Source organism: Egretta garzetta, unplaced genomic scaffold, assembly GCF_000687185.1.
Source record: "Egretta garzetta isolate BGI_Z169 unplaced genomic scaffold, ASM68718v1 scaffold463, whole genome shotgun sequence".
Lineage (NCBI taxonomy): Eukaryota > Metazoa > Chordata > Aves > Pelecaniformes > Ardeidae > Egretta > Egretta garzetta.
In genome coordinates this window covers 552,400-564,744 of record NW_009259188.1, presented here as the reverse complement: position 1 = coordinate 564,744, position 12,345 = coordinate 552,400, and the positions used below count along the sequence as shown (strand labels likewise).

The following is a 12,345-nucleotide window of genomic DNA, read 5'->3' as shown; positions in this document are numbered from 1 at the left end:
AAATTTTTGGTGCTACAAAACATCTTCTGTGTATACCCAGCTTTAAGACAAGTTACTTGATTACTCAAATACAATTAAAAAAATTGCAAATAAACAAATACAAGCCTCCCCCTGGACAGTTCTTGCAGAGCAAGACTTAGCAATTTGATCCCAATTTTTTTGTTTTAATGAAAATGTTAATGTTACCCCTGAACTCTAGGTTTTAGGTATCCTGTGAAGTAAGAGATGCTTGAATAAACTAATGGAAGAAATGTCTCTTATATTAAAGGCTATACCACTTCACACCTATATCTACACAAGTGAAGTTTTTTCCTGGGAAAAACAGTACAGAAAGCTGCCACTGAGGAACAAAGCCTGCCAGCTGACTGCAGACAATAATGAATTAGCAAGCATTTTCCAGTTATCATCATTTTTTTTTTAAATAAATGATCATACTACTTAAATGGTGGCACTTTCACCAATCGTGCACGTCAATGCTTTTGTCACTGTGGAAATTTGATAATTATGTGTACTTCATGTGATTTTAAGTCAAGCATTATTTAGTTATCATTAACAACCGAAAACTGATAGCTAACTCATAGCTACACTGAAGTTCTTAAACAAGATAAGTAGTAAGACCGCTTAAGAGATCTATCCAGCTCATATTAAACTCCCTTGCCTTTCTACATTCTGCTCATGACAGAGATCAGAATAAGAGCGTAACTGAACAAGAATCTAAAGCAGCATTCTGAAGAGACCAGGCCCAACATCCTAAGATGCAATCAGCTGTTAGCCATTTAAAATGCTCTTTTTAAGCAAAGCAATACAGTACCTTTGCCTGAACCCACAGCTGTGTGATCACTGGCCAGCCCGCAAAGACAACAAGACCAATAGTAAGTGCAGAGCGGTAGAAAAAGCTGAAGACCTAATAAAAATAAATAAATAAATAAATAAAAAAATCCAACAGAAGACTAAAAACCAAACATTAATAAAATTTACAATTCCTCAGAGGTAGAATGCTAGCAATGAGATACCCTGTTGATACATATGGACAAAATACTTACTAGTATTTCAATTCCCAGTGTACAAACTACGAGGAATCCTACAGACTGATGGATATGAAGTGACAAGAGATTTGCAGCAAGGTCTTGAATAACAGGAAGTCTGTTCAAAATAATGGAACAAGATAGCAATTATTTTTAAAAAACCAGAAATAATACAGGATTTTACCTCTGAAGGGCAGGGATAGGGTCTGAGCACAAGAAACTTTTTGTGTATTGCTGATCCTGCCTGCTGTTTCAAAACACAGTGGGTGATGGCCTAAGGCTCCTTCTGCCCAGTTTTACTTGATACAAAATATAAAATGAAACTCTTCAGCTTTTTCCCTCCCATTTCTGGCACATCTTCACCAGGCTTGGACTACCTTTAGATTATTCTTAATTCAAATCTACTCTGAGTTTATGAACATTTTTGGTTATGTTGTGCTTAACATCCATCATAACTGACGAAACTTTCATAGAACTATAGAATCATTTAGGTTGGAAAAGACCTTTAAGATTACCAAGTGCAACCATAAACCTAACACTGCCAAGCCTGCCAAGCCCCCCACTAAACCACGTCCCTAAGCACCACATTTACATGTCTTTTAAATACCTCTAGGGATGGGGACTCAACCACTTCCCTGGGCAGCCTGTTGCAATGCTTGACAACCCTTTTGTCAGAGAAATATTCCCTAATATCGAATCTAAACCTCCCTTGGTGCACCTTGAGGCCATTTGTTCTTGCCCTATCGCTTGTTACTTGGGAGAAGAGACCAAAACCCACCCCCCTACAACCTCCTTTCAGGTAGTTGTAGAAAGGCCTCCTTTTCTCTAAGCTAAACAACCCCAGTTCCCTCAGCCACTCCTCATAAGACTTGTGCTCCAGACCCTCCAACCAGCTTCGTTGACCTTCTCTGGACACGTTCCAGGGCCTCAATGTCTGTCTTGTAGTGAGGGGCCCAAAACTGAACACAGTATTCGAGGTGCAGCCTCACCAGTGTGGAGTACAGGGGGACAATCAGTTCCCTGCTCCTGCTGGCCACACCATTCCTGATATAAACCAGGATGCCATTGGCCTTCTTGGCCACCTGGGTAAACTGCTGGCTCATATTCAGCTGGCTGTCAACCCCCAGGTCCTTTTCCGCTGGGCAGCTCTCCTGAAACAAACTTGTTTTGTTTGAGTGTCCTTTTATTCCAAATACAAAAATACTTGTTAACTTCTGATTTCTATTACTTACCTAATCTACTGGCAATTCTGTAGATACCAACTCAGTATTATTCAGAGAAAATGAGACCAACCACTGTTAGATAATGAGCTGCCTTATAAAACACTGGAAAAGCTAACTGAGGATTTTTTGCTCTCTCTAAAGCTGCCTGTCGCAACTTTCTAGTGAGGTGAATGTTGGTCTCTTCTCCTATGTATTGGGCAACAGGATGAGGGGAAGTGGCCTGAAGTTGTGCCAGGGAAGGTTTAGGTTGGACATTAGGAAAATTTTTTTCAGTTAAAGTGTTGTTAAGCATTGGAATGGGCTGCTCAGGGAAGTGATCGAGTCCCCATCCCTGGAGGTTTTTAAAAGACAGGTATATGAAGTGCTTAGGGACATGGTTTAGTGGTGGGATGGCAGGATTAGGTTAACGGTTGGACTTGATAATCATAAAGGTCTTTTCCAACCTAAACGATCCTATGATTCCAGTATCAGAGCACTATCCTCAACATGATTAGAACATATTCTCCAAAAGCAGCTGGAGTTCAGCATACTTGACACTTTGAAGGATCAAACTATTTCAAAATTACTGAAGCAAAGGAGCAACCTGCCCCATTTTACAAAAGAAGTCATCTGCTGCAGGTGTTTGCCCAAGATTTTTGCACACTTTTGCTACAGTTACAAGAGTACTGAGAACATTTTGTCTTGGAAAGACATTAATTTATTTTTGCTAATAGAAAAGATATCTTCTAGAATTGGCAGCTGTACCAGTCAGTTTGGAAACTACTCTATGTCAAGTAAAATACAAACCAGAGTCCTCTGGAACGTCTCAGGAAGCATTTGAGAAAGTTTAATAAAATTATATCTAGCTTTTTCTCCCAAACTTATGGGAAAAATTTACATGTCAACAAAAAGGAAGCACAGACCTGGTTTTATAAAACATTCTTCATAAAACGTATTCTTTACTTACTCTCTCACAACCGCATACCATACTGGTACTGGCAAGAGACAGTATACGTAGTATGTCCAAGGACATGTTTGAATCAACAGGAAAAAAGCTATTATCATTCCAACAAAGGCAAAACCGTAGAATAGAACAGTAGACTCCTGAAAAACAAATAGTTGGACAAACATTCCTGATACAGCAATAAAATTTTTCAAATGACACACTATTTTCCATTTGTTAGTTACACAGTAAAGCAAATGTTGTTTTAACACAGCCACTCAAGCTGCCTATGTACACAACTCTGGACGCAGTTTCCAGCCAGATAAAAACCCCCCAGCAGTAGGATTTAAAGATCCAATTCTAAATATGTCTCTACATAAGGTCCTGCAGTAAGATCTGCACAGGCAAGACACACTTGTACAATCTGGAAGCCAAATGTATGCAATGTTATTTATGTTCAATGGATACTTGAAATCCATTGGCAGTCAGAGATGCTAAGGGTCTTGGAAAGAAAGAACTCTCAAGTTTAGATTCTAAAAACAGACTTGTAGCATAACCTTTTGAGTTCAAGTTCATAGCATTATGGTTAAAACATTTAATGAAAATTCCATTAGCATGTTTCCTCCTCCTGCTTGAGACATTTGTAAGAGAGCTAATTAAATTAAAACATAAAGCATTAACTTCTACTGAAGAAAAATAGCTCTTCAGGACCTAGGGACAGCTACTAAAGGAGGCTTGTGACCAGCCTTTTGCAGGAGAGACAGCCTCACTCAAAGAACTTACAATTTCAAGATGCAACAGAGGACTAGAGTTGCATGGCATTAGAAAGTTCCTAGCATAGCTAGAACGGTTACTATATTTAATCCTAACCTAGAATGCCAGCTTTGTGCTTTTTTTTTTTAATAAAAAATATTATATGAGATTAGAACATTCTCCCTACCATGTACTCAAAGAAACACATTCTCAGAGAGCTGTAAGGGGGAACATCAACGACAGAAAGGAAATTTTTAAGATGGGTAATCTCAGACAGGTAGGCTAGTCCTTAATCATCAGGTAGCAGCAATCTCTTGTTTGTGCAAAGAGAAGCATTTAAGCAATCACTCTGCATCTGCCTTTTACCTAGTCACTAAATTACTCTTCCTTATTTAGGGACATTCAGATATCAGAAGTAGTACTGGTAAGGGGACAGTATGCACAAATTTTAAATAAACAGTTTTATCTTTATTTATTGCAACTGGACATAGCAAAGGCAGCTTTAGTGATGGAGCAGTCTTTAGCGTGTGGTGTATGTGATGACTGAAGACACCGTTTTCTTCTACACGAATGTCAGTTTCTTTGAATGAGTTATGTAGACAGATACGTGACTTAAATACACTAAGAAGACAAGATATTCAATTAGCAGTTCACATAGCGGGGTTAGCATTTTTTCTGGTCCTCACCCTGTAACTGACATACAACTGCCTTGATCTAAACTGACAGCAAATGCAAGTTCTAAATGGTTTTTAAGATAGAATTTCTGCTAAGATGCACCATTAAAGTAAGAAAACATGTCACATAGAAAGCTGACCTAATGTAATTTTATTAGTTTTAAATTTTACATTTGCTGACATATAGACAGAATGAGTATGTATAGATATGATATGCAGACAATATAATTTATCATTGAATGACTACACACATACAATCAACATTTTGTTCCACAGAGACACATAAATATTAGAGTCTCCAATACAGTTGGTCATGCATTGAAAATGGCAACCAGATTTGCATTTTCTATGGATGTTTAAAAATAGATTAAAAGGTTAGGTTTCTTGCTAAGCAAAACACACTACTCTAAAAGGAAAAAAGTTTTTTCATATGCAGTGGAAAAAGCCAAAAACTTTTAAAGATGATATACACAAGATATGCAGTTTCATTATTCAGAGGCTCCTTTCAGATTTTATAAGGCTGTACTTCACAAATGACTATTTGTCAATGGTAGATTAGTTTCTCAGCAAAATTCTTTGAGTAGCTCCAATATTAGCTATAAACTAAATAACTTCCATATATGAAGCATTAGCCTCACACTGTGATTCCATAAGTACTTAGCAACACTAAAAAAGGCTTCTACAGAAAAGGGCCTCTTATTAAAACTGGGGAAAGAAAAATTCTATAGACAAAGAACTAAGAAATCTATTTTTTTTTTTCTACCAGTGTCACTAGCATAAAATTTGTCTTCAACAAGTAAAATCAATATACCAAATGAAAATCTGATGTCAACTAAAAATGTGAAGTTTTTGCTTAATGTAGTTATTAATATGCCCAATACTCAGTCTATTTATTGTAATTATTTTGTTCATATCTAACATAACACGCATCTTGGATTATTTCTTCTCAGTCATTTGATGAAAGAAAACCTAAATCATGCAGTACAGCACTTATGAATATTTTCCATTTCAATTTTGTTTGATCATTTTCATTAAAGGCCAAGACTATCTCATTTCAGCCAGTAGTAAAAACCTCAAGACAGCACGATAGGAATTTTCCCAGAGTAATATATTGAAGGCAGTAAAGATGCTAAGTGAGTGCTCATTCTCATTTACATTACCAAATGAAACAATTCCTTTTATTCCAAAACAAATTCTTGACGTTTGGGAGATTTCCCCCCTCCGAGGCTTTAATTCTTCTCTAATGAAACGCTAGCTTTTTGCTCATTCACCTTTTTGAGGTATCTCTTTTCATGATGAATGACTGAAAGTAAATTAATTTCCTAGGATTTTGCACTTTGTGAAAAATCAAACCTTAATAATCTTGTCAAAAAGAGCTTCCTTCATCTTTGATGTCTTCCGCTGCACCCTTGCAAATCGCAAAGAGCAAGAGAGCAAGCCAAACTGTGAAACCACAGTTCACCTTTCTATTAAAACAGGTTATACATTTGAAAAACACCATGATTGAACTGCACAGCTTCTGAAAACTGATTTCACATTGCCAAAGATGACAGGAATAAAACAATTTACATGCTAATTTTTTTTGGCCTTACAGTAAAGAACAAAAATCAAAATGGAAGCCTGAAGTCTGTGTTCTTCCACATAAGAGTGCTGACTTTACTACAATTAATGCTGAAAATTGACTTCTGGTTAAAGACAGACCCTCTAATAGTTTTAAATTACTATGTTTGCTTACACTTACATTAGCATGTAGCAAAACGCACAGCTGTAGGAAGGAAGAAACTGAGAAAGCACAGTACTGCATACTCAGGCTTAGGAATACTGATCCTAATAAATGGACCAAACAGTATTACTACACAGGATTACAGTAGCTAGAAAATACCACAGCTTGCCAGTTCCCACATGTCGTCAAAAGAAGTGGAAGGTGTGCAATTCTGTCTCCTGCACGGAGAGACTGAGCATACATATAATGCTGAAAACCGATAGGGAAAAAAAAAAAAAAGATCATTGCATGTTTCTGACCTACCTTATTATTAGTCTGGACAGTCTTGGTCAAATTGGTATGGGTCTTGATAATCACCAAAATCACGTAAGTCGTCCAGCCCACAAAACCCACTGCAATACTTAGACCCAGGAATAATCTATCATAAGTATGGTAATAAGACAAGCCTTCCAAAGCAAGGTTAATCAGGGTTTTGCACAGAGATACCTGGAGGCAGACAAAACATATAAGCAACAGTTTAGAACAGTGGGTTCTGTAGAGTGTGGAGCTCCACTCCACAAACTGACCTAACTGACAGCAACTGGAGCTCAAGCAGCTCCACCACTCTTGGCACGTGTGTCCTCTCTGCACTCAGGTATAGCTTTTTGGCCAGCACCAACTGCTGGAGCACACACTGCTTTGGACTCCTGTTGGACATAAAGTCAACCATCACTTGGCTCCTTCACCATCCCTCCTGGCCATGACAGTGGTCAGATGGTGAAAGCTGCACAGATAACACACCCTGAACACCACCTACTGCCAAGCATGCCACCAGTTTTTCCCATGAGCATTTGGCCTTATATATATTCCACTATAAGTGACCCCCAATGAAAACCAATCATATGCTTCGGAAGGCACAACATTTACATAGGAAAGGATTACAGATGAAGCTGAAACATTGTCACTCTCCACAGCCTGAAATACCTCCTTCCTGGGGTTTGATGTCCTCCACTTCAGTAGAACCCGATACCCCCAGTGCTTTGCCTAAGCACCAGAGATGAACTCAGAGACTGAACAAAGCAGCTGCTTGGGGCTCTCAGAATCCAAATCATATGGACACAAGAAGGGTTGTACCCAGCCTAATCACAGGTCCCCTTAGCCAGTACCTCCACTGGGTAAACACCATAATAAAACCAGCATTTTTTCCAGTCAGTGTCATTCCTTAAACAGAGCTGTGCTGACCCCTGTGATTTACCCAAAGATGGGAAGCTCAGCTGTGTAATTTACGGTCACAGAGGATTCTCTGGTGATTAAAATATCTGTAAGGAAGAGTATAAGAAGTTGAGCATACATGACGATGCTTCTTTGTGTGTCCAGGTATCCAGCTGCAACTTAACAGCAACAATCAACAGAAGAGATCAGAAGTCTGCCAATGGCCAAACTCACCCAAAATCATGTCATTCCTGAGAATACGATGACAAATGTATATTTTCAATACAGAGAGCTGCAGATTTGAGGAGGCAAAGAATCGTCTATACCCCAGCAGTCTGCACCCACCTTTCCACATTGTGATATAGGAAGCTGAGGATAACCAGGGCAGGGGCCCAAGCCCAGTATGTTAGTGACCAAGAGTGAACTTGAACACACAGGGCACTCAGGTGAGCAAGGGGTAAAATTTATATATAACCAACACCATAAGCTCGCAGGTTCTACGTGTAAAATGTCTCCTGTAAGTAAATGTGTGACAGCCAAGTAGTAGTATTAGGAAACCAAAGAGAAAACCTGCTCCTACAGCAAAATATATTCATTGATTTAAACTGAGCTATTCCCAATTTACAATGAGGTGAATAAAAAGGCATAAGGTATAAAAGAGATTTATCTGTCCTGTGTATAGAATAGTAATTTATTGCCCTGAGAAACATATTAGGGAAAAAGAAGAGCTGAACCCTAACATATAATGGAATTATTCTTCCATGCACCTGGCAGGTTAAATGTAATCTTACATATTCAACTTTTTCATGTACTTTTTAAAACAAAAGTCAGTGACCAAACCAAATCTGTTAAAATTGAAGACTTCTTTGTATCATTTAGCTCTACAAATTATTTCTGTGAATGTCAGAAGCACTGGTGAAGTGCACCCATTGAGTACCCTGTCACACAGCGAGTGGTAGCAAACGCTTAGGAAAGTGATACCAGAACTGGGAAGCAGAGAATGATTCCACATATGGCTCCCAGTCTCTGACAAACTGAAATGTGAAATTAAAAACAAGAACAGCTGGTTCAGGTGAAAGAACAAAACAAAGCAGGATCTATGATGGAGCAAGACATCATACTGTTTTTCACGCAACTAGCAGCCTAAGAAGTGTGAACATGAACTACATTCCTCAGTTTCTCTTTCAATTTACCCTTTCTTACAGTGGAAAATAAAAACATACACTGTGTGTTCATATACTATGGAATGGTAACAAACAGTTTAAGAAGTATGAGAAGAAATACAGCAAGTCAGCATTACTCATTAGAATTGATGTCAAAATGCAAAATTTTGGAGACTACTTATAGTGGGATTTTACTTGTGTTAATAAGCGAGATGTGCATCATAGGAAGGAAAAAAGTTTATTTCCAGTTTCATTTCAAGTGAAACAAATCTAAATATTTACATGTAATAGAAGTACCTGTAAAGAGTTTCCAAAAGGCATATAACAAAACCAGACTTACCGCTTCATCATACTTCTGCTGCTGAATATATAGCCTCACTTTCTTTAAAAAGTTGATCTGTTCAGAATCAGAAAGTGGTCTGTACAACAACATAAAGAGATATTAATGTTTCTTCTTTTCATGAGTGGACGAAGAGGCAGAAAAAATTAACTGCGTAATAAAAAAATTACTCCAGGATGAAAGATACCAAAATATTCTGAACTTCATTAGAGGTAATTGGACCTAATCCATTCCTCTACATTCATCTTCACATTTGTGTCAACGCTGCTGCTATCTAACTTATCACAAGATCTTTGCATAAAGAGACATCTCTTTTACATAGGTGTTCCCATCTAATACTGCTGAAAATTATCTCCCTTGTGCATTATTATTGACCATTTCTCTGGACAAGAAGCACATTCAAGAATTAAGCAACGTAACTGTTTTGATAGATGGTTGTAAACTGTTTGTAAGCTTGTCAGCGTAGGACAAGTTGTTCAGGTTCCACACTAGCAGTAGATGATGCCTAACAATATTCTCTGAAAAATAAGAACTTGTCTCCTGTTACACGGGGAGCTGTTAGCAGGGTCCCCAGAGCAGGGGATAATGGGGTTACCTGGCTACACTGAGGTTAGTGATAAAACTCTCTTTGAGTTTAATGAGTTTAATCATCAACCTAAATAATTGCTACAGTTCTGCCCTTACAGAAAGCAGCAACATGGAGAAACAAGCCAGTCAACCAACCTCCACTAAACGAAGGAGGAAAGAGACATTTTTCCTGTACCTTTTTTTTTTCCCCCAAGTTAAGGATGGCGGCAGGCCAGAGGATCCCAGGCTTACCCTGGGCAAGCATTGCTTCCCCAGCATCCCCACCCAGCAGATGATGTCCCAGTTGCACACCTCCCGCCCTTGCAGGCGCTCCTCCACATGCCTCATACACAGCCACCAACTTCAAGCTCCAGGCTGTGCCAAATCAGGACCGGCCCTGGGATCTCACTCCTGCTATTTAAATCAACACCAGTCACCTGTGTGGAGACTCAAGCTGAACCACAGGGGCAGGCCTTGACCTTACGCAACTACAGCATGGAAATGCTCATTCCCACAGGTCCCATCAAGCACCTGGGAACTGCTTCTGCCTGCCACCCAGAAGCAGCTGACACATCATCAACAATACATACATATCATATATTGAGCCCTGAAATATAATAAAAGGATTCTGTGCCTGAACAATCTGAATTTTTATTGCTAATAATGTCCTGGTATATTTTGATACTGTTCCCTTGAGTTCAGAGCACAGCAGCATTGTGCAGGACTCTTCTAAAACATACTGGATAATAGCAGCAGCAGCGCATCTTACTTTTGAGAAGAGCAAATGAAATTACCATATTCAAAAGACGTCTGACTCTTTTCAATCTAGAAAGGATCACAGAATGGGTTGAAAGGGACCTTGGAAGATCACCTATTCCAACCCCCCTGCTAAAGCAGGTTCACCTAGAGCAGGTTGCGCAGGACATCGTCCGGGTGGGTTTTGAATACCTCCAAAGCAAGGAGACTCCACAACCCTCCTGGGCAGCCTGTTCCAGGGCTCTGTCACCCTCAAAGTAAAGTTGTTCTTCCTCATGTTCAACTGGAACCTCTTACGCTTCAGTTTGTGCCCATTGCCAGGTAGGAAGAGAGAGGTCCCACGGAAAAGGAAGAAGGGAGGAAAAGTTGATGACAAGGTGAATGGTAAATGTGTGATCACCTTAACTTTGGGGGAAGAACAGAAGACTTTAGACAACAGAGTTGAAAAATAGCAGAGTGAATGTTGGTTGTTCCTGCACCTTCAGGACACATCTCTACGAAAGCCAACCTTACAGCTCCACAGGCCAAGGGCTACCAGCATGCAGCCAGCAAGTGCGCACCAAGGCTGATGAGGACTCACGTTAGAATCAATTCTTCAAGTAGGCAAACCAGACTCAAGTACTGCCTTAAGGAAATCTGTAACCCTCAAGTTTTGCTAACTTTTTTGGCAGGGGAAAGGGAGAAAAACACCAAATCAAGGTGGGAGTTTTCAGCATGTGTGGAGATTAACAGGAAGAAAAAAGGTAGCTTAGCTTTTAAGTACGGATTTTTAAAAATCTGAAATAAATATTAAGCAGCTTTATTTAGGACTTAAATACATCCTAGATATTCCTTTGTTCACTATCTCATTTTTATTGTTTTACACACACTACTTTCTATGGATTTTATCCTTGTCATATTCAATGAGAATTTTTAATAAGCTAAAAAAGGCTTATTTTTATCTTTCACTTTATAGCTTTAGTCGTTTAGCTATAACCCCCTTAATTATCTTTTTATTCTCAATGAATTATTTTATTATTAATGAACAATAGTCTTTACCTATTCCTTCTTAGATGACAGCACCTGGTATCTCTGTGCATTGATGGCGAAAGAGAATAAAAGTGGGTTTTAAATTGTAAAGCTTCAGTAAGTCAAATGCAGAAGGCAATTATTTTGTCAAATGGGGTTACCATTAGCAGGCGCACTGTTAATTTTCAGTAGCTAACATCATACCACACACTTTACCTTACTTCCATATGCATGCTTTTCAAGATGCTGAATATACAATTGTCTACAGATTGTTTTTGTAAAGTTTATAAATTCCACCAGAATCTCAGGACTGTTCATATGTACCTGTATCAAAATGCAAGTTTCACTCAATGTAAGGTTTGATTGTTGTCTTAGATATATTTTGCCTCCATATTAAACAAAAGCTCAAAGAAGTGATTAGAGAAATTTTGCATCTCACACCAGACTAGAAAGAAGAGTTAACAAATATGCTGATTATGTCTTGGTTAAGGAATGGATACAGCTTGCCATAAGCAGTTTATCATCCATTGAGGACCCCGATTCACTTGCTAAAGCTGACAAAGTAAATGGGAGATTTAAAAGGAGCCCCTTGAAAGATGTAGCAGAAAGTGTAAAGAGACAAAGCTGAGCCGTGAACAGAAGTGGAAAGTTGCCTACAGAAAGAAGGCAGGAACTTTAGAAATGGTGATCCTATAAAACCTACAAGACTCAAAACAACAAAACAACAAGGGAAATTTAACTCTGAGAACTTAAAGGTTGAACTGTTCTTAGCAGTGCTTAATTTGAACTTAAACTATTTGAAAGATTTTTGAATATGAGACAGGTTGCGTTAGGAAAGAATAAACTGATCAGAGGTATTTCCCTGTGGTTTAGTATTGAACATGCCAGAGGCACTACTAGTATGCCAATGCATTCTCAAGATCCCTTAATGCACACATCCTTGCAATTAATATTAATAGTAATGAAGTGAATTTACTGATCATTATTAGAAAGATTCTGA

The 12,345-nt window shown here is 38.6% G+C and overlaps 1 protein-coding gene across 8 annotated transcripts in view; it reads right to left on the bottom strand.

Moving 5' to 3' along the window:
• The window catches only part of PIGN (phosphatidylinositol glycan anchor biosynthesis class N), a 98,097-nt gene that overhangs the window by 41,637 nt on the left and 44,115 nt on the right, over positions 1-12,345 (bottom strand). For 7 of the 8 annotated variants that reach the window (XR_004841604.1, XR_004841605.1, XM_009635714.2 and 4 more), the window contains exons 12-16: positions 9,015-9,093; positions 6,624-6,806; positions 3,195-3,331; positions 1,044-1,143; positions 812-904 (exon numbers count right to left, since the gene is read on the bottom strand). Coding sequence is in view for 6 of the 8 variants with exons in the window: in XM_009635714.2 (XP_009634009.1) it covers positions 812-904; positions 1,044-1,143; positions 3,195-3,331; positions 6,624-6,806; positions 9,015-9,093 (592 nt within the window). In the remaining 2 variants the exon portion in view is untranslated. The remainder of the gene's footprint in view (positions 1-811; positions 905-1,043; positions 1,144-3,194; positions 3,332-6,623; positions 6,807-9,014; positions 9,094-12,345) is intronic. The other variant, XM_035891321.1, reaches the window with a different exon arrangement.